Source organism: Barbus barbus, assembly GCF_936440315.1.
Source record: "Barbus barbus genome assembly, chromosome: 6".
NCBI lineage: Eukaryota > Metazoa > Chordata > Actinopteri > Cypriniformes > Cyprinidae > Barbus > Barbus barbus.
In genome coordinates this window covers 13,421,974-13,447,832 of record NC_136734.1, presented here as the reverse complement: position 1 = coordinate 13,447,832, position 25,859 = coordinate 13,421,974, and the positions used below count along the sequence as shown (strand labels likewise).

The window sequence follows — 25,859 nt, the reverse complement described above, 5'->3', positions numbered from 1 at the left end:
ATAAGAGCCCTCCAAAACTCATATTCTACCTGTTCTGCCTGTGATTTTGGATAACTCTAAAAAGGAAACTCCCTGTTTCCACAGACCAATTTCAATTCAGATCAATACTCCACTACCCCAGGGTGGCACTCAACCAGTTTCAAGACGATCTGATGTTGCATTACATAATAAGAGCCCTCCAAAACTCATATTCTACCTGTTCTGCCTGTGATTTTGGATAACTCTAAAAAGGAAACTCCCTGTTTCCACAGACCAGTTTTAATTCAGATTAATAGTCCACCACCCCAGGGTGGACTCCAACAGTTTTAACTGATATGTCATTTCATATCAAAATATGCTGTTTTGTCTATTGGTTCAGGTTGCAACAGAAATTAAACTCCCTGTTTCCACAGACCACTTTCATATCAGATGGATTGTACCCGTAATCCTTCCAAAAACGTTTTTGTCAGACAATTCAGATTAAATAGTAAACTCCCTGTTTCCACTCAACATGTGCCAGTATTCACTAAAGTAATATATAACAAGAAGGAACATTCACAATATTGTTATCGTAGGCACTTAAAAATTACTGTGAAAATTAGTTCTTACAAATTATTCATATTTTTGGATTAAATTCATTTGATACTTTTTTTTTATTATGTTATCAAGTTTGATTGTGGCAGTTAGCTGTATTTATTAGTTATATAATTTTTTGCCTAATCAAAATAACCCAACTCTAGTTTGTTTGAGATTAATTGGAATGCACAATGAAAAAACATGCTTTGTGAAATTAGTTAAATGGGGAAAAAAAAAATTATATATATATATATATATATATATATATATATACACACACACACACACACACATTTTACGTAATTTTACGTAGTTTACATACAATTTTAAGTACATTAAAACATTTAATAATTGTAACACTCTTATGCCCCCCGGTGAGTTTTGACCATAGCACATAGCAACTGCCATTAAAGTAAGAGTTTGGTACTATTCTGATTAATTAATTTTTCAATTTCCTTACTTTTTTTTTTCAGTTGAAAATTACCAATGCACACCATAGGGTTAAATGTTTCAAACAGCCGTTCAGATTTTATATTGGCAATGGTGTTCAGAACAGCGCCAAAATACTTAAATACTTAGACCTAATAGCCTATTTCTTTAAATATTTAAAAATATTTTAATCTGTACTTTACATTAATTAACATTAGTTAACATTAGTTCATTCAGTAATTACCATAAACTGCCAATGAATAATTGTTCTAAGCATTCACTAAATTTAATTAATTTGAACATTTAACACATTAAAAGCAAAAGTTTACTTTTACTAACTTTTAGTCATTTAGCAGACGCTTTTATCCAAAAGCGACTTACAAATAAGAAAAAGTAACTAAAACTAAAAGTTAACACTCTGTAAATACTCTATACACACCCATTTAAGAAAATACAGAAATTAAATAAAATTGACAAATGCATACAACAACATTTCAATAGTAAACATATAAAGGAAAAAAATAAATAAATAAAATAAAAATAAAAAGCGATATTTCCTTTGCCGGTGTCCTAGCCGGAGTCGCACGGTAGAGTCAATGGTCTTTACACTCTTTGGTCTTCACACTAAAAAAGAAGGCTTCACACGAGGTCTGCCGCGGTATAATAACCTTTTTTTTATACCTATCTAACAAATCACTACTAGAATTCAGCTGAACCCACTTTCCTATTAATCACTAAAAATGGCCAAGCAAGTGCACACACTGACAAGGTACGCGATACAGTATGAGACCAAACGCGATTTCAGCAACTCTTAAGTTGAAAAAGTTTAACTGTATTATTTAATGAACCTGAGTTAACATGAACTAACAGTTTTTTATTTTTAAGTTTCAAGTTTAATTTATTAATATAGCACCATTTACAACAGCAGCATCTGTCCAATGTGCTTTACAGCATCAAAAAAACAATAAGTAGTAAATATAACAAAGTAAATAAAAAACACTATAAAGTCACTGCTAAAACCCCAATTATATTAATATTATATATATATATATATATATATATATATATATATATATATATAAATTAAATAATTATTTAATATATTATATATTAATTAAAGTTATATATATACAGTGTATATATATATATATATATATATATATATATATATATATTACAAAATATAAGAAATAGAGTCGATAATTGCCATCAAGTCGAAAACAGACATGAAACATAAAGCGACGTTGAAAGCAATGCACAAGTAATGCGTAATGAGTAGAGATTTAAAAACCTGTAAATTAGGAGCAGTTCTAAGCTAGGACAGGGGTGATATGGGTGAATTTACGTAGGCCCATTAAGAGTATTGCTGAAGTATTTTGGATCAACTGGAGACTCAATTACACAATACAGTGAATTACAGAAATCTAAACGTGATGATATAAAAACATGAATTACTCTTTCAAAGTCTTGAAAAGAGAAGTAAGGCTTGATTTTAGACAGAAGATGGAGATGAAGGAGACAATGAATATCAAATTTCAACTTACTGTCAAGCAAAACACCAAAGTTTTTAACAAGGGTTTTGGCTTGGGATGTAACAGATTGATTACTGAGATATTTTAATGCAATGCCACTAGGGAGACCACAGAATGATAATTTCTGTTTTCTTTTCATGAAGGTTGAGAAAATTTAATGACATCCAGATTTTGACATCCTTCATACAAGCCAACAAAGTATCAAAGTTGTTGTTATCAGAGCGTTTAAGTGGCAAATAAATCTGGGTAGCATCAGTGTAACAGTGAAATGAGACACAGTGCTTCCAAAAGATGGAGCCCATAGCGAGCATATACAGAGAGAAAAGTGTTGGAGCACTTATTGATCCCTGTGGGACCCCAAGGGACTCAGGGAGGTTAGCAGCTGATGACATGTGTGTAGTCGAACTGAGATCCTCCAGTCTTTTAAATAGGAACTAAACCAACCTTAAACAGTTCCTGTCAAGCCCACATAGGAATTGAGTCGGGCAATGACAATATTATGATCGATCATATCAAATGCAGCAGTAAGATCTAAAAGCACTGATACAATTCTATCACCCTGGTCAGTTACCATATAGATATCATTTAACACCTTTAATAAAGCTGATAGTACTATGAAATGTTCTGAATTTAAACAAAGAATAATCATTTCTGTAACAAATGTATCTGTTGCTCATTGTTAATGTTAATGCAATAACTCAAGTTAACTAATAAGACCATATTGTAAAGTGTTACCTATTGTTCTTTATAATTCTTTTGCACTTTAATATTTTTTACTTTATACATTTGTGTATTGCTTTATTGTATTTAAATGTTCAGGGTTTTTTGCTATCAGAAAATAGTTATGTAACAGTTTTTTGCTACTAAATATAACTATTGTGATAATACCCTATAATGTGGTAAAAGATTTAGCAATTATCGTAACATGAAAATTTGAAAAGTCACATGCCTAGTTTAGACAGACCACTTTCACTTTAGATGGACAGCCTACATCATCAGAGTGTCACACCCAGAATGTCAGGATTGTCTATTGTATAATTTCTAAATAAAAGCAATACAGAAACTCACATATATGCAGCTTAAGCTATCTATTCAAATTGGCTTTTCAGCGTTTCCAGTGACCACTTTTACTTCATATTGATAGTACATGTATGTGATTTGACTGCCACACACACAATGGCAGGACTGTTTGCTGCAAAATTTCAAAATAAAAACTAATAAAATATTTTGAATATCAATTCAGATTGTTATAAAAAGGAAACTCAGCTTTTCACATAACAATTTCACTTCAGATTGACAGTACAGCACCTCAGACTGTTGCTGATGTCAGGACTATCTGATGTACAATTTTAAAATAAAAGCCCTCTAAAACTCACATATATGTTGTTTTGACTATTCGTTCAGATTGGTTTAAAAAGTGGACTTCTTGTTTTTACAGACCACTTTCATTTCAGGTGGACAGTACAACTCTTAAGAGTGTTACTCACACAATTTCAGGACTATCTGATGTTGAATGACAAAATAAAAAGCTCATATATTACCTGTTTAGCTTATAGATTTAGATAGCTTTAAAAGGAAACTCCGTTTCCACAGGCCAGTGTCACTTATGATTGACAGTACATCGCCACAGATTTTAACATACACAATTTCGGTAGAGTTTGATGTTTTTTACATTGAAAAAATGTTTAATGAAATTATTGTTTACAGATTATTTTCAGATTGATTTACAGATTATATGTTAAATAAATAAATAAACATAACAAAGGCACATTATTTTTTAAGCTTTTCTTCAAAAAGGGATTTAACAGCACAAGCTGCAGTTCCACTCGGCTGCCCTGGCCTGTTCCAGGTCTTCTTCTGCCATGCTTATTCTTCATGGAACCACACATCACAGCTCTCACACTGGATCTGGAAAATGAGAAGGTGAAAATTTCAGAGTGGTGATAAATACTGCTGTAAGGCTCCACCCATCCGGCCCAAAGAAGGTTTCCGGTGGTGGATGAAGGGTTCCTGCGTGTTCGGTCTTTCCAGTGTGCAAAGTTCTTCAATTTAAATTAAACTCTAATCTGACTCCATTTTATCATTTAATCTGACTCCATTTTAGCTTGACCTCGTATTTAACTTGAAATACAAATTGATTGTTTGTCCATTTCTAATTTATTATTCTGATATTTGATTATTCTAGTTAACTCTTGACTTCATATTTACTCGTTCATTCGGTTGCTCATGTCTTTAACAAGGATGCAACGTAATCTACTAGAGTCAATAATTACAGAGTAAAACAGAATAAGGTCAAATGTAACAATTTATTATCAGTCAGGTAAATATTGTATGTATTATGTCAATTCCACAGCAATTCAAAGAGATCAAATCATATCAATACAAAACATCGAATTCTCAAAGATAATTCTACGAGTAAAGGATGCATACCTGACTTTATAGAAATACATAGTGTGAGCATTGAGACCCACACTACGGGCTTTCTGGTTACAGAATCGCCCTGATCCTTTTGCCAAATTTCCTTAAGTACTTCAGACCAGAATAAACATCCCCCAAACTGGAGACAGGAACTAACAATTTGGATTTGCTTTGATCAAGCCGAGTTAGCACCTTTTTGGGACAGAAGGTAATTTGCATGAAAACCACTGGGAACTGACCCACCCTCTATAGTATGCAAAATATCTCTGAACTCTCAGGATCTGTATTCCCTTTTAGTTTACTTCTTACAAGAATGAGACCATTGTACCAGTCGCCCTGAGACAATTCAAATGATACCAAACATGACTGTAAATAACACTTGCATTAATGTAGAATATTACATTCTTCTATTGACCATTCTGAGTGAGCTGAGTGAGTGAAGGATGGGGGAAGGAAGGGGATGAAAAGGAACTGATGCATATGTGAGAGAGGCATTTTCTTGTATTCTCTCTCAGTGGGATGTGGAGACAGATGTCTGTATGTTAATGTACTGTGTGTGTGTGTTGTCCATCTCAGGAGTTCAAAGTGTCTGAGTTTCTGTAATTCTTACACTGCGCATCACAGTTTATTAGTTACTTATGGCTTTGATCTTCAAATCAGCTTTCAACACTACTACTGATGTTACTAAGTCAAAAACCTTACCCATTTTGTCAGAGGAGGCCCAGGTCCAATTGGCTTTGCCATGGAGCACATGGCACAGTTAGTGGCTTAATTGAACACTAAAATATAAGCATACATATCAATAAATTAATAACACCAAGAGAGGCTGTATATTGTTAAATGCTATGTTGGGGAAACTCCCACTTCGACTTTCACTTAACAAACTTACAATAATTTCAGAATACAGCCAAAATGACATTGATTCCTTTTTTTGTTTTTTATAACAAACAATTAACAGCAAACATCTATATATTTAAGTAGTGACTAAAAGCAGCATTTAAATTAGACCTTAAGACAATGCATGTGGTACAATGTGGGTAACACTTTTAAGACTTCAATCAGTCCATAAGCATCCCCTTCTTCATTGAAACACCACTCTGTGTTTCAATTGGTTGACAACTGGTTTTATGTTTTTGCAGATCTCACACTTACAGGTTACATCAGTAATACTGCACCACTGTTGCATGGCAATCATTGAGAAAAACACTGCTGAAGAATGCCACTGCTCGGATGAATTATTACTTTATCAGTAAGTTATTTCAGTCACATTGTAGTTTGTGAAACAATTCTCACTATTAATAGATGTAAGACATTATAGTCTGCCTCAACCCAGCTTCCACTCCAAATTTTATATTAAACTATTCTCCTGTCCCTACAAAGAGCTTAATTATCCTAGAGATAGTTATTCCCGATCCAAATAATATGTAAATAGTATCTCCGGAGTGATAATTCTTCACTTATAGCGTGGGAGCAACAGTAGGCCATCAAGAACCATCTGCTGACCAAAAATGGTACATGAAACAACTGATAGGGATTCTGTTTAACCTTATCATCCAAACTTGAAAGTCTACCAAAGTTGAGGGAACAGAAGGCTATAACTTGCATTGTTATCCGCAATTTACATTTAAAAGTAAACTTAATTTACATGTTGAGCAGGAAGATGAACGTAATACAGTTTACAATGTTTTAATATAGGATGTTCGGGGTTCATTTAGACTACGCTGTTATTTGTACTTTGTCACTGCTACGCTGTAATAAAATTATTTTTTTCATCAAGACCTTCGACGTCTTCATCACTTTTTCTAATAGTTGTTAATTTTAGGTATGGTGTAGGATTAATGGATCATATGCATAATGCATAATAAACATTACCGTGTGCTCTATAAGTAATAATAAACAGCTATATGCTAGTAATATGTATGCTATAAACAACTAGTTAGTAGGGAGAATTTATCCCAAAACTAAACTGTTACCAATATTAAATTTGGTATATATTTTTTGGTTCGTATTACTACACACTACACACAAACACTTTCCTTACAAACCTGATGCTTTAAGTATCTGCAGAGCCATTGTTTTCCGCTCATTTGCCATTTCTTTTTTCGCTGTACCAAAACTTATTTCTGGAACAGCTGGAAAGGTCTTCATCACTGCTCTTGCCATCTAAACAAACAGACATTTATCATCATACTACCATCTATATCTGTACCAGACTCATGCATAGGGCAGCAGTACCAATGCATTAACCACAACTACATTAACAAAATAATAATTATTTACTCATTTAGGGCTGTACAAGTCAGTTAAAAAGAGTTAGAAGACATGGATTTAAATGACATGATACAAGTATGAGCAATACCATGACGACAATTACCCCACAGCTACAGCTATCTTGCTGTATTGGATGGGTCAGGACTCCACCTGTCCATTCAATGTCCACCCAGTCCCCTTTTTCATCGCCTGGCTTTCTTATTTTTAGGTAGTCACTGTATGTGATTCATTGTGGGAGTAACTTACATTAGGAACAATGCAGATAAAGTTTGCAACGTATAATCTAAATAATAACTAGATCAAAAATATATTTCTAGTAATATTTCATAATGTTTAAAAAATTAAACATGCTTTGCTGACCATGATATTACTGTGCTTGATTGGCCAGCCAACATGCCTGACCTGAAACCCATATGGAATCTACGGGATATTTTCAAGAGAAAGATGAGAAACTGTCAATCTGAGCTGAAGGTTCAATAGTGCCTCAGCAGGAACAGACTGATCACTTCCATGCCACACCTCACTGATGCTGAAGGAGCCCCGACCAAGTATTGAACAGGTAGAATATGAGTTTTTGTAGGGCTCTTATTATGTAATGCAACATCAGATCATCTTGAAACTGGTTGAGTACCACCCTGGGGTAGTGGACTATTAACCTGAATTGAAACTGGTCTGTGGAAACAGGGAGTTTCCTTTTTAGAGCCATCTAAAATCAAAGACAAGATTGGTCATATATGAGTTTTTCGAGGGCTTTTATTTTGTAATGCAACATCAGATCGTCTTGAAACTGGTTGAGTGCCACCCTGGGGTAGTGGACTATTAATCTGAATTGAAACTGGTCTGTGGAAACAGGGAGTTTCCTTTTTAGAGTTATCCAAAATCACAGGCAGAACAGGTAGAATATGAGTTTTGGAGGGCTCTTATTATGTAATGCAACATCAGATCGTCTTGAAATTGGTTGAGTGCCACCCTGGGGTAGTGGACTATTAATCTGAATTGAAACTGGTCTGTGGAAACAGGGAGTTTCCTTTTTAGAGTTATCCAAAATCACAGGCAGAACAGGTAGAATATGAGTTTTGGAGGGCTCTTATTATGTAATACAACATCAGATCGTCTTGAAACTGGTTGAGTGCCACCCTGGGGTAGTGGACTATTAATCTGAATTGGAACTGGTCTGTGCAAACAGGGAGTTTCCTTTTTAGAGTTATCCAAAATCACAGGCAGAACAGGTAGAATATGAGTTTTGGAGGGCTCTTATTATGTAATGCAACATCAGATCGTCTTGAAACTGGTTGAGTGCCATCCTGGGGTAGTGGACTATTAATCCGAATTGGAACTGGTCTGTGGAAACAGGGAGTTTCCTTTTTAGAGTTATACAAAATCACAGGCAGAACAGGTAGAATATGAGTTTTTGGAGGGCTCTTATTATGTAATGCAACATCAGATCGTCTTGAAACTGGTTGAGTGCCATCCTGGGGTAGTGGACTATTAATCTGAATTGGAACTGGTCTGTGGAAACAGGGAATTTCCTTTTTAGAGCCATCTAAAATCGAAGACAAAATTGGTCATATATGAGATTTTGGAGGGCTTTTATTTAGTAATGCAAGATCAGATCGTCTTGAAACTGGTTGAGTGCCACCCTGGGGTAGTGGACTATTGATCTGAATTAAAACTGGTCTGTGGAAACAGGGAGTTTCCTTTTTAGAGTTATCCAAAATCACAGGCAGAACAAGTAGAATATGAGTTTTTGGAGGGCTCTTATTATGTAATGCAACATCAGATCGTCTTGAAACTGGTTGAGTGCCATCCTGGGGTAGTGGACTATTAATCTGAATTGGAACTGGTCTGTGGAAACAGGGAGTTTCCTTTTTAGAGTTATCCAAAATCACAGGCAGAACAGGTAGAATATGAGTTTTGGAGGGCTCTTATTATGTAATGCAACATCAGATCGTCTTGAAACTGGTTGAGTGCCACCCTGGGGTAGTGGAGTATTGATCTGAATTGAAACTGGTCTGTGGAAACAGGGAGTTTCCTTTTTAGAGTTATCCAAAATCACAGGCAGAACAGGTAGAATATGAGTTTTGGAGGGCTCTTATTATGTAATACAACATCAGATCGTCTTGAAACTGGTTGAGTGCCATCCTGGGGTAGTGAACTATTAATCTGAATTGGAACTGGTCTGTGCAAACAGGGAGTTTCCTTTTTAGAGTTATCCAAAATCACAGGCAGAACAGGTAGAATATGAGTTTTGGAGGGCTCTTATTATGTAATGCAACATCAGATCGTCTTGAAACTGGTTGAGTGCCACCCTGGGGTAGTGGACTATTAATCTGAATTGGAACTGGTCTGTGGAAACAGGGAGTTTCCTTTTTAGAGTTATCCAAAATCACAGGCAGAACAGGTAGAATATGAGTTTTTGGAGGGCTCTTATTATGTAATGCAACATCAGATCGTCTTGAAATTGGTTGAGTGCCACCCTGGGGTAGTGGACTATTAATCTGAATTGAAACTGGTCTGTGGAAACAGGGAGTTTCCTTTTTAGAGTTATCCAAAATCACAGGCAGAACAGGTAGAATATGAGTTTTGGAGGGCTCTTATTATGTAATACAACATCAGATCGTCTTGAAACTGGTTGAGTGCCACCCTGGGGTAGTGGACTATTAATCTGAATTGGAACTGGTCTGTGCAAACAGGGAGTTTCCTTTTTAGAGTTATCCAAAATCACAGGCAGAACAGGTAGAATATGAGTTTTGGAGGGCTCTTATTATGTAATGCAACATCAGATCGTCTTGAAACTGGTTGAGTGCCACCCTGGGGTAGTGGACTATTAATCTGAATTGGAACTGGTCTGTGGAAACAGGGAGTTTCCTTTTTAGAGTTATCCAAAATCACAGGCAGAACAGGTAGAATATGAGTTTTGGAGGCCTCTTATTATGTAATGCAACATCAGATCGTCTTGAAATTGGTTGAGTGCCACCCTGGGGTAGTGGACTATTAATCTGAATTGAAACTGGTCTGTGGAAACAGGGAGTTTCCTTTTTAGAGTTATCCAAAATCACAGGCAGAACAGGTAGAATATGAGTTTTTGGAGGGCTCTTATTATGTAATGCAACATCAGATCTTTTTGAAACTGGTTGAGTGATACCCTGGGGTAGTGGGCTATTAATCTGAATTGAAACTGGTCTGTGGAAACAGGGAGTTTCCTTTTTAGAGCCATCTAAAATCAAAGACAAAATTGGTCATATGAGTTTTTGGAGGGCTTTTATTTTGTAATGCAAAATCAGATCGTCTTGAAACTGGTTGAGTGCCCCCCTGGGGTAGTGGACTATTGATCTGAATTGAAACTGGTCTGTGGAAACAGGGAGTTTCCTTTTTAGAGTTATAGAATATGATATTTGGAGTGGTGTGTGGAAACAAGGAGATATGCTTTTCCTCTGATCTGAGTTTTACTCGGTATTACCGCAACGCCTAGTATATGCGCGCACCACAAAATAACGTGGCGGCTAGAATGACCGTGTTTTTGAAAGTGGAGGCTGGCTTGACCGCGGTCGTTTAGGGCACTTGTCAACTGCTCAGATTTGACTGACATGCAAAATCATCAAAGAGAACAAGAAAAGAGAACAAAGTTTGGTTTTAGAAGTTAATTTTAACGCTTTACGTTGCTTTTAACTGAATATGTGTTATTTATAAAAATAAAAAAATGAAACTATTAATGAAAAATAGTGTTAAAGCTGCCGCTAACCAAAAGGCTACGGTGCCCTTCAGAATTAAAGCTCCAGGAACACTGTATGCTCATTAAATAAAGCAGAATTTTCAATATTAGCCGATTAAAATGGGATATATAATATAAAAAGAACCGACCTCAGGCATATCTAATCCGCTATACTCGTTTTTCAACAAACACAACCACGTGGAACAGCTTTCAGTTCACGGGCAGTGGTCAAATGTGAAGCGCGGAGTGTGTTTACTATTCCTTCCGCTCCCAGATCAGCTAGTTGGAGTAATCGGTGTCGTTTCTGTGTACTGAGTCAAAGACCAACGCTCGCTAGCTGATTTGAGAACAGGGTATTTATATCCGCACCGAGCATGCGCACGATTGACTTCCGGCTGCTTCCGGTACCGTTAGTGTGTTACTACGCAACGAGACGCTCTGATGTGCAGTATAAAATTTGTACCGGAGCATTGCATTAAAAAGTAAACCAGTTAAAGCTGCTTATCCTTGTTCATGCGTTGTGTGTCAACCGATGCAAATGATTCATTAAAGCTAAAGACTTCTATCTTTTGAGGCCGAGTGTCAGATATGGCCGACGGTTGGTGCACCGACACCGGAGAATCAGTTTACCGTTCCCGGGATGCAGTTAAAAACTTACGAATACGGTAAGTGTCGTCGCCTGAATGTACTTGACATCTATAATAATAGTTTACACACTATTAAATGCACCAAATGTCTTTACCATGTCTAGTACCATGGTATTCTTAGAAACAACTTGTACGTTAGCACAATGCAAATAGGTATGCATTTCAGTTCCATGGTATATATTAAAGTATCATATTATGCCCATTTTACACACAAGTGTACCATCCTACTGCCATACTACTTTTTTTTTTTTTTTGTAAAGGTCTCTACCATGATTCCTGAATGATTACCAAGTCCATGTACCACTGTATTTACTGAACATGACACTTCAAGTCACTAAAAATAATACAGTTGCAATATGCCCCAAAACAACATGTATTACATATAACTGTTACTGTTTTGTTTCTGTTTTAGAGTGTGCATACAGCGTGTGACCGCCACAGCTGCTCTGTCTCAACATCTCCATCAGCAAGTGCTTTCTCAGCAGGAGAGCGGAGTTATAGAGCTGGACACCTTCAGCTCTCAGACACAAGCAGCTTCCAGTATGTGAAGGATGCTGATATAAACCTGTCTTCACAATTCCCTGGCATATGGTGGGTAATAATTTTCTCTTTCTCTTTCTAACAGCCACTGATGCGGAGGAACTGGTGGTTGGTTGGCAAGAGAAGTTCTTCAGTCAGGTAGGCCACTAGTGAAGGCAAAGCCGTGTGTGCTACTGAATTAAGGTGACCAAATTTCAAAAATGGGAGCCGGGGACATTTCCTATTTAAGTGGTCAAAATATCATTGAAATCTCAATTGTTATTATTTAAAAATTACAACAACAAAAAAAATTGGGACAATACATTTTTTGGGTAAAAATGGAGACAATACAATGTTTTTGTTTAATTGTTGTGGGTTCCCTGTGCTTTTATTAGAATTAATAATTATTAATATGTTCGTTTTATTATTGTTATTTCTGGACTGGTTTTAATTCACCAAAAATCACTCTATGCAAATAGTTAATAGTAACCACTGTGAATAGCAAGAAGTGCAAAACAGAAGTGAACATCAGGAAGTCAGCAGGACCAGATGGCATCACAGGTCGGGTTCTGAAGGCCTGCGCTGACCAGCTAGCACCGGTGTTCACCGAGATCTTCAACCTCTCCCTGGAACAGTCCATAGTCCCCTCATGCTTTAAGCAGTCCACCATTGTTCCTGTCCCCAAGAAACCCCAGCCCACCTGCCTAAACGACTATCGCCCTGTAGCCCTCACATCAGTGGTGATGAAGTGCTTTGAGAGACTGGTCAGAGACTTCATCATTGCATCACTACCAGACACACTGGATCCACTACAGTTTGCGTACAGACATAACCGCTCCACGGAGGACGCCATCTCACACCTCCTCCACACCACAAGTCACCTGGACTGCAGAAAAGGGAATTATGTAAAAATGCTGTTTGTGGACTACAGTTCAGCGTTTAACACCATAATTCCCTCCAAACTCACCTCCAAGTTGGAGGTGCTTGGTCTCAGCACATACTTGTGCCAATGGATCTCCAGCTTCCTGAAGGACAGACAGCAAGCCGTACGGATGGGTAAACACACCTCATCCTCCATCACCCTAAGCACTGGAGCCCCTCAAGGTTGTGTTCTGAGCCCCCTGCTGTACTCACTGTACACTTATGACTGTGTGGCCACTTCCAACTCCACCACCATCATCAAGTTTGCTGATGACACTGTTGTGTTGGGCCTGATCTCAGACAACGACGAGACGGCCTACATACAGGAGATTAAGAACCTGGAGAGTTGGTGCCAGGTGAATAGTCTACACCTGAACATCAGCAAAACTAAGGAGCTGATAGTGGACTTCAGTACGAAGCAGGAGCGGTCATACCAGCCGATCACGATCAACGGGACTCCAGTGGAGAGAGTGGACAGCTTCAGATACCTGGGTGTTCACATCACACAGGACTTGACTTGGTCCTGTCATACCAGCACCCTGGTGAAGAAGGCCAGGCAGCGTCTGTACCATCTGAGACGCTTAAGGGACTTTAGACTTCCCTCTCGGGTGCTTAAGACTTTTTACACCTGCACCATCGAGAGCGTCCTGACGGGCAGCATCACTTCCTGGTTCGGGAACTGCACTATGCAGGACAGACGAGCCTTCCAGAGGGTGGTGCGTTCAGCGGAACGTGCCATTCACACCGAGCTCCCTGACCTGCAGGACATCTACAGCAAGCGGTGCCTGACCAGGGCCAGGAAGATAGTGAAGGACCTCAGCCATCCCAACAATGGACTCTTTTCTCTGCTGCGTTCAGGGAGGCGCTTCTGCTCCATGAAGGCGAACACAGAGAGAATGAGGAGGAGCTTCTTCCCGCAGGCCATTCGGAGTCTTAACCTCTCTCCACTCTAAGCACATCACCCCACACTTCCACTTTGCACATTTTCATTACATCTGCACTAATTTGTAGAAGGTCACGTAAGGATAAATGAGTGGGACTTACATACCATTTGTCTTTGTCTTTAGTATTCCTTTTACTCACTTAAACACTTTACTGCACTGCACAGCACACGGACACTTTATCACTGACATACACTTTACTTTTACAGAATCTATATAGAATCATATTCTTTTTATTCTTCATATCTATTTTTATTCTCATATCTATTTGTTATTTAATTTTATTGCTAGTTTATTTCTATATATATGTTTACTGTACTTTTTCTATTTGCTATTTGTATTTTTGTAAACTTGAGGTTTTTTTCTTAATTTTGTTGGACAGTCGTACAATATATTTCACTACATGTCGTACTATGTATGTATATGTATGTGACAAATAAAATTTGAATTTGATTTTGAAAACAATATTATATCTAAATTCTGACTTTACAAAAACACATTGTATAAGAACATATGATAAAGAAATATTTTAAACATTTTCAAATTGTACGGTACTTAATACTTTCATCACTTTCATTAACTTTTCAAATAGTACTTAATGTTTGCGCATGGAAATTACTCTTAATATCCTTAACTAGGCTTATTATTTAGCATTTTAGACTAGTTTTGAGCACAATGTGTGTTTTCTGCAAATGAAATTTTTGCAGCTATTAATGTTTAGCTGGTTTTTTTTTTTGTTATCTTTTGGTCATTGATGATAATAGTGGTCTGCTCTCAACAGGGTTAAGTTCTTTTTGACTGAAGTAGCAGTTCATGAAAAAGTGATCAGTGTAGTTTGCAGCTGAATTTGTTGGTGAATTGAATCACTTCATGATTGCTCTGATAACCGGCTGGCTATGTTGGTCAGGCTTTTTTGCATTGTATCTGTGGGCTGTTTTGAACATGCTCTAAAAATGGAAACAGCTCCAGTCGAGGGCAAAACACTAAAAACTGGGACTGTCCCCAGAAAACGAGCACATCTGGTCACCCTATACTAAATAGTTAGTTTTCATAATGTATCTGATGAGTTCTGCTTTGTCATTCATATGCAGTATGAAGTGGACCTTTATCAAACAGAGTCAAATTGTCAAACACCACTGGAGCGTCAGTATCACACAGAAATCATGGCAATGGAAAGATCCAAAAGAAGACAAAACCAGCGCATTTTTACCTACACAGACTTTGATCGCTTCTCCAAATGGGAAGAGGTCAGTTGAGTCTACCATTTTCTTTTATAAACCTGGCAAAAACACACCCATATCATATTTCACCACAAAATAAGTCATTTTATTTTGTATAAAGAAAATCAAGCATAATTTTAGGACCATTAATGGGATAGTCCACCCAAAAATGAAAAGTCTGTCATCATTTGCTCACCCCCTTGTCATGTAAGCATTTATTTCTTCTGCTGAACACAAAAAAATTATATTTTGAAGTAGTGCTGTGCAAAGATTAATCGCGATCCAAAATAAAAGTTTTTGTTTACAAAATATATGTGTGTGTACTGTGTATATTTATCATGTATATATATATAAATACACACACATGCATGGATATATTTAAGAAAAATATGTTATATACATACATGTAAATATTTTCAAAATATATACTGCATGTGTGTTTATTTGTATATACATAATAAATATACACACATATGTTATGTAAACAAAAACGTTTATTTTGTATGCGATTAATAATCGTTGCACAGCACTATTTTGAAGAATGCTAATAACCAAACAGTTTCAGTTCTCAGTGACTTGCATTGTATTACTTTTGTCAATAAAATGAAAGTCAATTGGAATGGAATAGGTTTTCCCACCAAAAGAGAATGTGAGAAATTAAGAATTGTCTTGAAAATATCACAATAAACAATCTTAATATTTCAAAATTAGGCTTCATTTTCTTTAAGCTAATTAAAATGTCTTATTTATTTAATAAATAATGAATTGTTTGGTGTTAGATATGACCCAGACACGGTTTTGACAGGTTTGGTGAGATTCACCAATGATGTATAGGCTGCATGTGTTTTACAGTTTTCTGAAGTTGTGATTGTATTGACAGCAAGCTCAGAGTCTGCTGATCCCAGCTCAACCTACACCAACCTTTTTAGCAGAACGCATGGCTAACGTTAGACACAGGAAACAAGAGAGACGTCCTGTGTAAGTGTTCCTAGAAGTATATAGTATAGTTACCTGTAAGGTGGTTTTCTGAAAAGCCTTTATCATATTTGTAAAGTTAAGGAGGTTTACCTATTTTTTTTTCTGTTTTTTTAACACACAATTAAGAGAGTCTAATGTTCCCAAGTCCCGTTTAATCACATGGGAGCCTTCGGAGGAGTTCATAAAGAACAGTCACATCATCAACACACCAGTGCAGACCATGTACATCATGGGAGATCTTGGGCCTTCAGGGAAGTAAGTGTGACGATACTCTTCTTTATCCACTTAAATAGTAACATATCATACATTTTCTTATAATTTGTTTGACCGGAGGTCCATTAATAATGCATTTGAAGGTTTTTTTAATTTACACCAAAAAGGTAATTTTTTTGTAGTTTTATATAACCATTTTCCATTCTCTATCTTACCCTTAAAATTAAACTGACCTTTTTTGTTGCTGTATCTTTAAGACTTCTAGGCAAATAATCTACACAAATGTCATTTAAAAAATACAATATTTTTTCAATCATATGACCCATTTAAAGTAATGTGAAGTAACCAGACATGTGACTGTGTTTTACAGGTTGGGCTTGAAAGAGAATGAATGTGTATTATGCACCATAAAAGCTGACGGTAATGGAGTAATCACAATAAAACCAGACTTTAACAACAATAGAGGAGCCTACAGGCAAGACTTACCACTTCTGTCAATTTCTCTTGTGAATAATATTGGGATGAGTTCATTGTGATTACAGAAGGTATATTTGACTTTCTTTCACAACAGGTTGGAAACGCACGGGGAGAAGAGGGAGGTGTGGAAGCTGTATCTGGAGAACGTCTCATCACACATTCATGTGGAGGAGAAAGAAAGAGAGCAGCACATGTACAAAGATGTATGTTCCTTTGTCCTTGCCTAGGATTGGTGGTTTCACTGTTTCACTCGATGTCTGAGCGAGTACCTTCTAAGGCAACATCCTGACATGGAATCTCATAAGGGATGGATTAGAAACAGGTCTAATAATGATCATTTGTGACCCTGGACCACAAAACCAGTCTTAAGTAGCAAAGTTACATTTGTAGCAATAGCGAAAAATACATTGCATGGGTCAAAATTGTCCCAATATTTAGATTTTTTTGCACCCTTAGATTCCAGATTTTCAAATAGTTGTATCTTGACCATACACAATGGAAAGCATATTTATTCAGCTTTCAGATGATGTATAAATCTCAATTTATAAAACTTGACCTTTATGACTGTTGTCCAGGGTCACATTTATTCAGGCTACACTAATAGCACTCACTTGCTGTTATTTCACAAAATATATCACAAATAAATTTCACTATTTTCTATTGATACTTTGCAGCACTGAATATAATAATTTAATGTAAAGTGTAAAACTGTCATACAGCGCTGTTGCACCACAGGCATTCCGAGTTCAAATCACAACTCTGACCTTTCCCGATCCCGCCCCCTTCGCTTCCTGTCAGCTCTTATCTGTCCATCATACTAAAGGCAAAAATTGCCATGTGTGCAAAGGATATATATGATATTTTATGTCATGGACAAACAAGGTGTTTTTTTAGGCAGAAAAAAATAGCTAAAATATGCTCTTTTTTTTTAAACAAACTCTGTTTATCCAGAGCATCTTAAACTGCACAGACAATGTCCCTGGAGCAATATGGAATTTTTTGACTGGCCCAAGGCTTACTGGTGGATTGCCTACCCTTTTCTCTGTGGAGTCATCATTCTCATACATTTATTTTTTTTTTTTTTTTAGCTGTACACACGTCACAAAGATTACCTCAACAGCCTGGTTGGCCAAGACTTTGAAATGGTAAGAATCACAATTCTTATTAAGACTTATGGTGTCGTACATATATTCCAAATAAAAAAGGTGACATTTTCATTCTGATTGTCCAAACACTTCCTTTAGCCACCTCTAGGGATACTCCGCCTGTTTGTAAATGGAGAGATTGGTGAGTATTAACAGTTATTCTGTATCATTAAGATTAGCCCAGATTGGCAAAGCAGTATAACATCAGTACATTAAATACATACTTAAATTGCAGTGTTTGCAATATTTTTATTTATTTTTAAATTTTAGCACAAACTGTGTCTCATCATATGTCAATTTTTCCTTTCAGTTTCAGCTCAGGGCTATGAGTATGACAATCTTTATGTCCATTTCTTCCTGGATTTACCAAATAGTAAGTCAACTTACTCTCAACCACATACAATGGGACAGACATTAGTCATTGTATTTTATGTCAGTAATTGATGTTGTTCCATGTTCTTCAGATTGGTCCAGTGTTCCCTTTCACTGTCTGTCTGGTGTGACTCAGACGTGTCGCACACGCAGTGTGGGAAAGGTAAGATGTCATTTTAGTAAACCCCATCAACCGGCTCTGTGTTCATGGAGCAATGGTAAACATGTTCTCTGTTTTATAGGAGGATGTTGCCTTCTTCTCCTATCCGTTCAGCTTTGAGACCTTCTTCCACAAGGAAGATGAGTCTGATGGTGAGATCTTTGATTGCCTCAGAATATGTAACTAAAGAATAGAGGAATACATTACACAGACAATGTCCTGAAGATATGAAAATAATTTACCAGTGAATAAACACAGGTGCTGAACATCTGTGCAGGGTCATTACCCCAGTGGCCAGTGCTGTATTTCAAAGTTCTCTCGTTGGATTTCTGGCAGCGCTACAGAACTGAAGGCTATGGCTTCCTAGTCATTCCCTCAACGCCTGGTAGGACAGTCTTTTGTAAAAGTATCGCAAATTATAATGTAGTGACATTCATGCCTGAATCTGATGTTCTCCTGAATCTGTTCTTTTTAATGGAACATAACCAATTCGAAAAGCATTCATTTTGTTTGGTAAAACCAAGTAAAATTGTGATGTGGATGACATATTAGCACCATAAACATCTGACAGGTTTTTTTGTTTAATTTACCTGGTAAAAATCACATACAGTGTATCATATTTCATATTTAAATCATATATATTAGCCATAAACATTTCCACAAACTTTCATTTAAATTCATATGTAATTTCCTCAACACCAAATAGGACAAACAATAAAATGATTGTATATCCCAATTTGTAACCAGCAATTTTTAGAGTAAAATTGTGATATAGGTGATATACTGTAATCAAAAAACACATTTTTGTAAAAATTAATCTGGTAAAAGCTTTTAGAAACACATCACTATTTTGGGGTAAGATTTTATTTTAAAGAAGAAATCAATACTTTTATTAAGCAAGGATGTTAAATTAATCAAAAGAAACAGTAAAGGCATGCTACAAATCATTTCTGGAAGGAATGTTTCTTGGGCACCAAATCAGGATTTTATAAATAATTTCTTAAGGATTATATGACAGTGAAGCCTGGAGTAATGGCTGCTGAAAATTCAGCTACAGTGGGGGAAAAAAATTATTTGATCCCCTGCTGATTTTGTACGTTTGCCCACTGACAAAGAAATGATCAGTGTATCATTTTAATGGTAGGTTTATTTGAACAGTGAGAGACAGAATAACAACAAAAAAATCCAGAAAAAGGCGTTTCAAAAAAGTTATTAAATTGATTTGCATTTTAATGAGTCAAATAAGTATTTGATCACCTATCAATCAGCAAGATTGCTGGCTCCCAGGTGTCTTTTAATCAGGTAAGGAGCTGAGATTAGGAGCACTCTCTTAAAGGGAGTGCTCCTAATCTCAGTTTGTTACCTGTATAAAAGACATCTGTCCACAGAAGCACTCAATCAATCAGATTCCAAACTCTCCACCATGGCCAAGACCAAAGAGCTGTCCAAGGATGTCAGGGACAAGATTGTAGACCTACACAAGGCTGGAATGGGCTACGAGACCATCGCCAAGAAGGTGACAACAGAAACACAAAATAACTGTCAATCTCCCTCGGACTGGGGCTCCATGCAATATCTCACCTCGTGGAGTTTCAATGATCATGAGAACGGTGAGGAATCAGCCCAGAACTACGTACACGGGAGGACCATAGTCACCAAGAAAACAATTGGTAACACACTACGACGTGAAGGACTAATCCTGCAGCGCCTGCAAGGTCCCCCTGCTCAAGAAAGCACATGTACAGGCCCGTCTGAAGTTTGCCAATGATTCAGATGAGAATTGGGTGAAAGTGTTGTGGTCAGATGAGACCAAAATCAAGCTCTTTGGCATCGATACCGCGTATCGCAAAACAGGCAAGCATTTGTGTTTATAAAGCATATACGCTGGCTGTGTTCGAAATGGCATACTTGCTTACTGCCCAGTACATAGTGCATACTGCCTACTATTTTTTAAAGAATAGTGTGTGAAACAGTATACAAAAAGCAACAAATGTTTCAGAGTTGTATGCTTAATTGTCACATGACAAACAAAAACATTAATTCACCGCTGTCAAGATTGTTACCTTACAAACAAATGTGCTAATCATTCTTTTTACAAAGGCTTGTTATTAAGGCTTCATACTAGTAAACAATATTGCCCAATTAAACTCATTTCATAATTGAAGAACTTTACATAGGCTATGGTCTGAACTGAATGAGCTGTCTTTAATTGAACAATATTTTTGGCAGTTTTTGGCAGTTACAAGTGGAAAAAGTTATATATTCTATTTACACTAAAGTGCAAATAATGATAAATTACGTTTACACTAAAATAGCAGCATTTTCTTTAGCAACAGGTGCGTAAATAGTAGTTAGGTAGCAGTTATTTATACTGTAGTGCATTATAAAACAGTATGCAATAACATATTGAGTGTAAATTATCATAAATTTTATTTGATGAACGTCACTTTATTGGGACAAAAACCTACCTACAGCTAAGCACACTGTATTATTAATGAGGCGTTTAATCTCCACTTTTCAAATATTTACTTAATTTTTTATTGAAAATAAATGCCTTTCTGATCTGGTATGTGATTGGAAAAAGGAGTTGCACGAGTTTGACAAAAGTCAGGATCGAACTCGGGTCTCTCGCATCAACAGCACACATCATGCGTCATTTACTCACTGCGCCACTGATTTTACAGAAGTAAGCGTGTCTTTTGCAGTGCTGTTTATTGCAGCCAGGCATTGGTGGGCGGAGTTAATGTAAATAACCTCTGCTAACAAATTGGTCTATTTGTCCTTAGAGTAACTCTGTTTCTTTTTAAAGCTGCTTGACATCGGAATTTAATTCTGTTTGCTTAATTGAAATATTAATTCTATTTATATATTATATTACTGCAATATTAATATTATTATGTAATATCTTTGAAACAATGTATAAAGTGCTATAGAGATAAAGGTGACGTCGTTTGACTTGATCGGAAAAGTGCCGTAGAGATTAAAGTACAATTTAGGTCCTACAAATGATATTGTTTTTAGATGCACAGCGATAGTTTGTAGTTTACATGTATATGTACAGTCAGGTCCATAAATATTGGGACATCGACACAATTCTAACATTTTTGGCTCTATACACCACCACGATGGATTTCAAATAAAACAAACAAGATGTGCTTTAACTGCAGACTGTCAGCTTTAATTTGAGGGTATTTACATCCAAAGCAGGTGAACGGTGTAGGAATTACAACAGTTTGCATATGTGCCTCCCACTTGTTGAGGGACCAAAAGTAATGGGACAGAATAATAATCATAAATCAAACTTTCACTTTTTAATACTTTTTAAAATATCCTTTGCAGTCAATTACAGCCTGAAGTCTGGAACGCATAGACATCACCAGACGCTGGGTTTCATCCCTGGTGATGCTCTGCCAGGCCTCTACTGCAACCGTCTTCAGTTCCTGCTTGTTCTTGGGGCATTTTCCCTTAAGTTTTGTCTTCAGCAAGTGAAATGCATGCTCAATCGGATTCAGGTCAGGTGATTGACTTGGCCATTGCATAACAGTCCACTTCTTTCCCTTCAAAAACTCTTTGGTTCCTTTTGCAGTATGCTTTGGGTCATTGTCCATCTGCACTGTGAAGCGCCGTCCAGTGAGTTCTGAAGCATTTGGCTGAATATGAGCAGATAATATTGCCCAAAACACTTCAGAATTCATCCTGCTGCTTTTGTCAGCAGTCACATCATCAATAAATACAAGAGAACCAGTTCCACTGGCAGCCATACATGCCCACGCCATGACACTACCACCACCATGCTTCACTGATGAGGTGGTATGCTTAGGATCATGAGCAGTTCCTTTCCTTCTCCATACTCTGCTCTTCCCATCACTCTGGTACAAGTTGATCTTGGTCTCATCTGTCCATAGGATGTTGTTCCAGAACTGTGAAGGCTTTTTTAGATGTCGTTTGGCAAACTCTAATCTGGCCTTCCTGTTTTTGAGGCTCACCAATGGTTTACATCTTGTGGTGAACCCTCTGTATTCACTCTGGTGAAGTCTTCTCTTGATTGTTGACTTTGACACACATACACCTACCTCCTGGAGAGTGTTCTTGATCTGGCCAACTGTTGTGAAGGGTGTTTTCTTCACCAGGGAAAGAATTCTTCGGTCATCCACCACAGTTGTTTTCCGTGGTCTTCCGGGTCTTTGGTGTTGCTGAGCTCATCGCTGCGTTCCTTCTTTTTAAGAATGTTCCAAACAGTTGTTTTGGCCACGCCTAATGTTTTTGCTATCTCTCTGATGGGTTTGTTTTGTTTTTTCAGCCTAATGATGGCTTGCTTCACTGATAGTGACAGCTCTTTGGATCTCATCTTGACAGTTGACAGCAACAGATTCCAAATGCAAATAGCACACTTGAAATGAACTCTGGACCTTTTATCTGCTCATTGTAATTAGGATAATGAGGGAATAACACACACCTGGCTATGGAACAGCTGAGAAGCCAATTGTCCCATTACTTTTGGTCCCTTAACAAGTGGGAGGCACATATGCAAACTGTTGTAATTCCTACACCGTTCACCTGATTTGGATGTAAATACCCTCAAATTAAAGCTGACAGTCTGCAGTTAAATCACATCTTGTTCGTTTAATTTGAAATCCATTGTGGTGGTGTATAGAGCCAAAAATGTTAGAATTGTGTCGATGTCCCAATATTTATGGACCTGACTGTATATATACAAGTGTAACATCTATAATTACTATTCCCCGCCTCCAGTTCACTCATGCTTTTGAAGATGAAACGTCACATGGAGCGCGTTGCGTTCTGGGAAACAGTATCCCACGCAGCGTCTTCAGATTCATACATCAAATTTCATCAAATGTAGCAGGTAATCCGGGCATTCCATGCATACAGAAAATTCACATACTATTCACAGTATACACACATACTGCATACTGCAGTATAGTAGGAGTTGTATGATAGTATGGCTTTTCGAACACAGCCTTTTTTTTTTTTTTAACGACCGATCGTTTCGCTAGATAAGACCCTTATTCATCTTCTGGTATCGTTTATAGCCCTTTGAAGCTGCACTGAAACTGTAATTTTAACCTTCAACCGTTTGGAGTCCATTGAAACTAACTATATGCAGAATATTCCTGGAATGTTTTCATCTAAAACCTTAATTTCTTTTGGACTGAAGAAAGAAATACATAAACATCTTGGATGACATGGGGGTGAGTAAATTATAAAGACATTTTAATTTGAAAGTGAACGAATCCTTTAATGACTTGGAGAGGATCTGCAAAGAGGAGTGGGACAAAATCCCTCCCGAGATGTGTGCAAACCTGGTGGCCAAAGACAAGACATGTCTGAACTCTGTGATTGCCAACAAGGGTTTTGCCACAAAGGACTATGTCATGTTTTGAGAAGGGGTCAAATACTTATTTCACTTCTTAAAAAACTTTTTTGAAATGCGTTTTTCTTCAATGTTTTGTTGTTATTCTGTCTCTCACTGTTCAAATAAACTAAAATTATAGACTGATCATTTATTTGTCAGCGGGCAAACGTACAGAATCAGCAGGGCATCAAATAATTTATTTTCCCCACTCTATAAATAAATTTATAGAAGTTTATTATAATCCTGAACATTTTGGCATAATGGCTGCTAAAATATATTGAAGTAGAAAACTCTTATTTTAAAATGTAATAATATTTTATTTTGATCAAATAAATGCAGCCTGGGTGATCCACTTTATTAATCACAATGATATACTTTTGTCACATTCCAATTCAAGATTTTAAACTCAGGACATCATTTATATAATGAACTGTAGTAAATTTTGTACAACTAAGTTATATTAGGTATATTTGTTTCAGCTTGTTTAATAGTGACTTGCTTTCAGGGTATCACAGGGTGACTTGCCACACATGGAGACCCATCCAGTCCGGCACGGTGGCTGAACTGAGACGCTTCTTCATCGGCGGCGCACCTGAACTCGAGGACATCAGTTATGTTAGAGTGCCTGGCACATTCAAGGTGACTTATTATACATTTCCTGCTGTAAAGATTTGCACCAGCATGTCCAGAAATTCAGTTTAACAATTTAATGTTCTCTTGCTTCTATGTTTAGGGAGAGCGGTTGAGTCGCTTTGGCTTTCGCACTCAAACCACTGGAAGTGTGACCTTTACTCTTAATTGTATCCAGCATGCCAGGTTGGCCAACACAATCACTGCATTTTGTGATTGCAGCAGTACTATTTTGCCCCTTTGAGACTTTAAGAGCTTGTTGTATTTTATTCAGGGCTTTTATTGATGCCAACACCCTGAAGAAAAGAAGGCAGACTGTTCTGGATCAGCTGGGCGGACACAGTCAGCAGGGCTCGGTCTATAATGTTCTGGGTAAGACAAGACTAAATAGCTTCAGGACCTTTATTGCTATTAATTAGTGCCACGTGCCAAGGTAATTGTTCACATTCCCTAGTTGCTATTGACCTCAGTACAGACAAACACTACATCATATTTTACAGGATGTATGTACTTTCTGATTTGGTGTTGTATTTATGATTTCAGAAGCTTTTCAGAGGGCACGTAAGCGCATGCAGGAAGCAAGAGAGACTTTACCCAGAGATCTCATCAACACCTCTGCACAATTAAACTCAGAGTCTTCTGCATAAGAACATTAGACATGGAGCGTGTGTAATAATGCTGTTCACAGTATTTGTGTTTATTATATTTTTGTATAGTTTGAAATGTATTGAATGTTTTTCAGTTGTGTTTTATGTATTACGTTTGTAAATTCTTAACTATTTCTTTTACTTTTCGCAAATGTACTTAATAAAACATAGTTATTGTAAAAACTACCGGTGATTTACTGATCATGTGTAAATGAAAGAACACAGACTCATTTCCATAATGACCAGAGCAAATTAGTAACAATCACAGCAATGTCAAGCACAAAATGGGTTAAGACATGCATGTTTTGGGCATTAAATAATGGTGCAAATACCAGTAAATTCACTACCACAAACCCTAGTAATTCACATTGAATGATTTATTTAAATACTGTCCTCCAAAATGTTCCATTTGAAAGGTGTCCACGCCTTTCCATCGCAAATTTTTCACTGTGTCTTTAGTTAATCCTGAAAGTTTTTTAATGCCAAAAGAGGGATTGCACAGGTTAAATCTGACCCTAATTGTGCATAATGTTTCACAAACTGACATTTATTATGTTTCAGTTATTTCACACTTTATATAGTTTTGAAATGTAGGGGAAAACGTATTTGGATATTTTCAGTTTTGTTACATATTAGTGCATCGTGATTCTAATGTGATGAACTACATCTGTGTCTGATGGACTTGAGAATTGGAACTG

General features: G+C 36.9%; 1 protein-coding gene and 1 long non-coding RNA gene across 3 annotated transcripts in view; one reads left to right on the top strand and one right to left on the bottom strand.

The window, feature by feature from the left end:
• LOC306870868 overlaps window positions 1-25,859 on the bottom strand; it is a 1,223,475-nt gene that overhangs the window by 110,380 nt on the left and 1,087,236 nt on the right. The window contains exon 3 of one of the 2 annotated variants that reach the window (XR_013784293.1): window positions 21,770-23,236. The exons of the other annotated variant lie outside the window; for it this stretch is intronic. This is a non-coding gene — a long non-coding RNA (uncharacterized lncRNA). Of the gene's footprint in view, window positions 1-21,769; window positions 23,237-25,859 lie in introns of those variants that run through there. 2 annotated transcript variants of the gene reach the window in all.
• mks1 (MKS transition zone complex subunit 1) lies at window positions 10,746-25,346 on the top strand. The gene is made up of 18 exons (XM_079418326.1): window positions 10,746-11,582; window positions 11,977-12,104; window positions 12,190-12,242; window positions 15,037-15,192; window positions 16,046-16,143; window positions 16,270-16,398; window positions 16,727-16,831; window positions 16,928-17,036; window positions 17,922-17,978; window positions 18,078-18,120; window positions 18,289-18,351; window positions 18,443-18,513; window positions 18,593-18,662; window positions 18,788-18,895; window positions 24,390-24,523; window positions 24,618-24,700; window positions 24,789-24,886; window positions 25,058-25,346. The coding sequence occupies exons 1-18, from the start codon at window positions 11,506-11,508 to the stop codon at window positions 25,159-25,161; spliced, it is 1,686 nt and encodes a 561-aa protein (XP_079274452.1). The 5' UTR covers window positions 10,746-11,505; the 3' UTR covers window positions 25,162-25,346.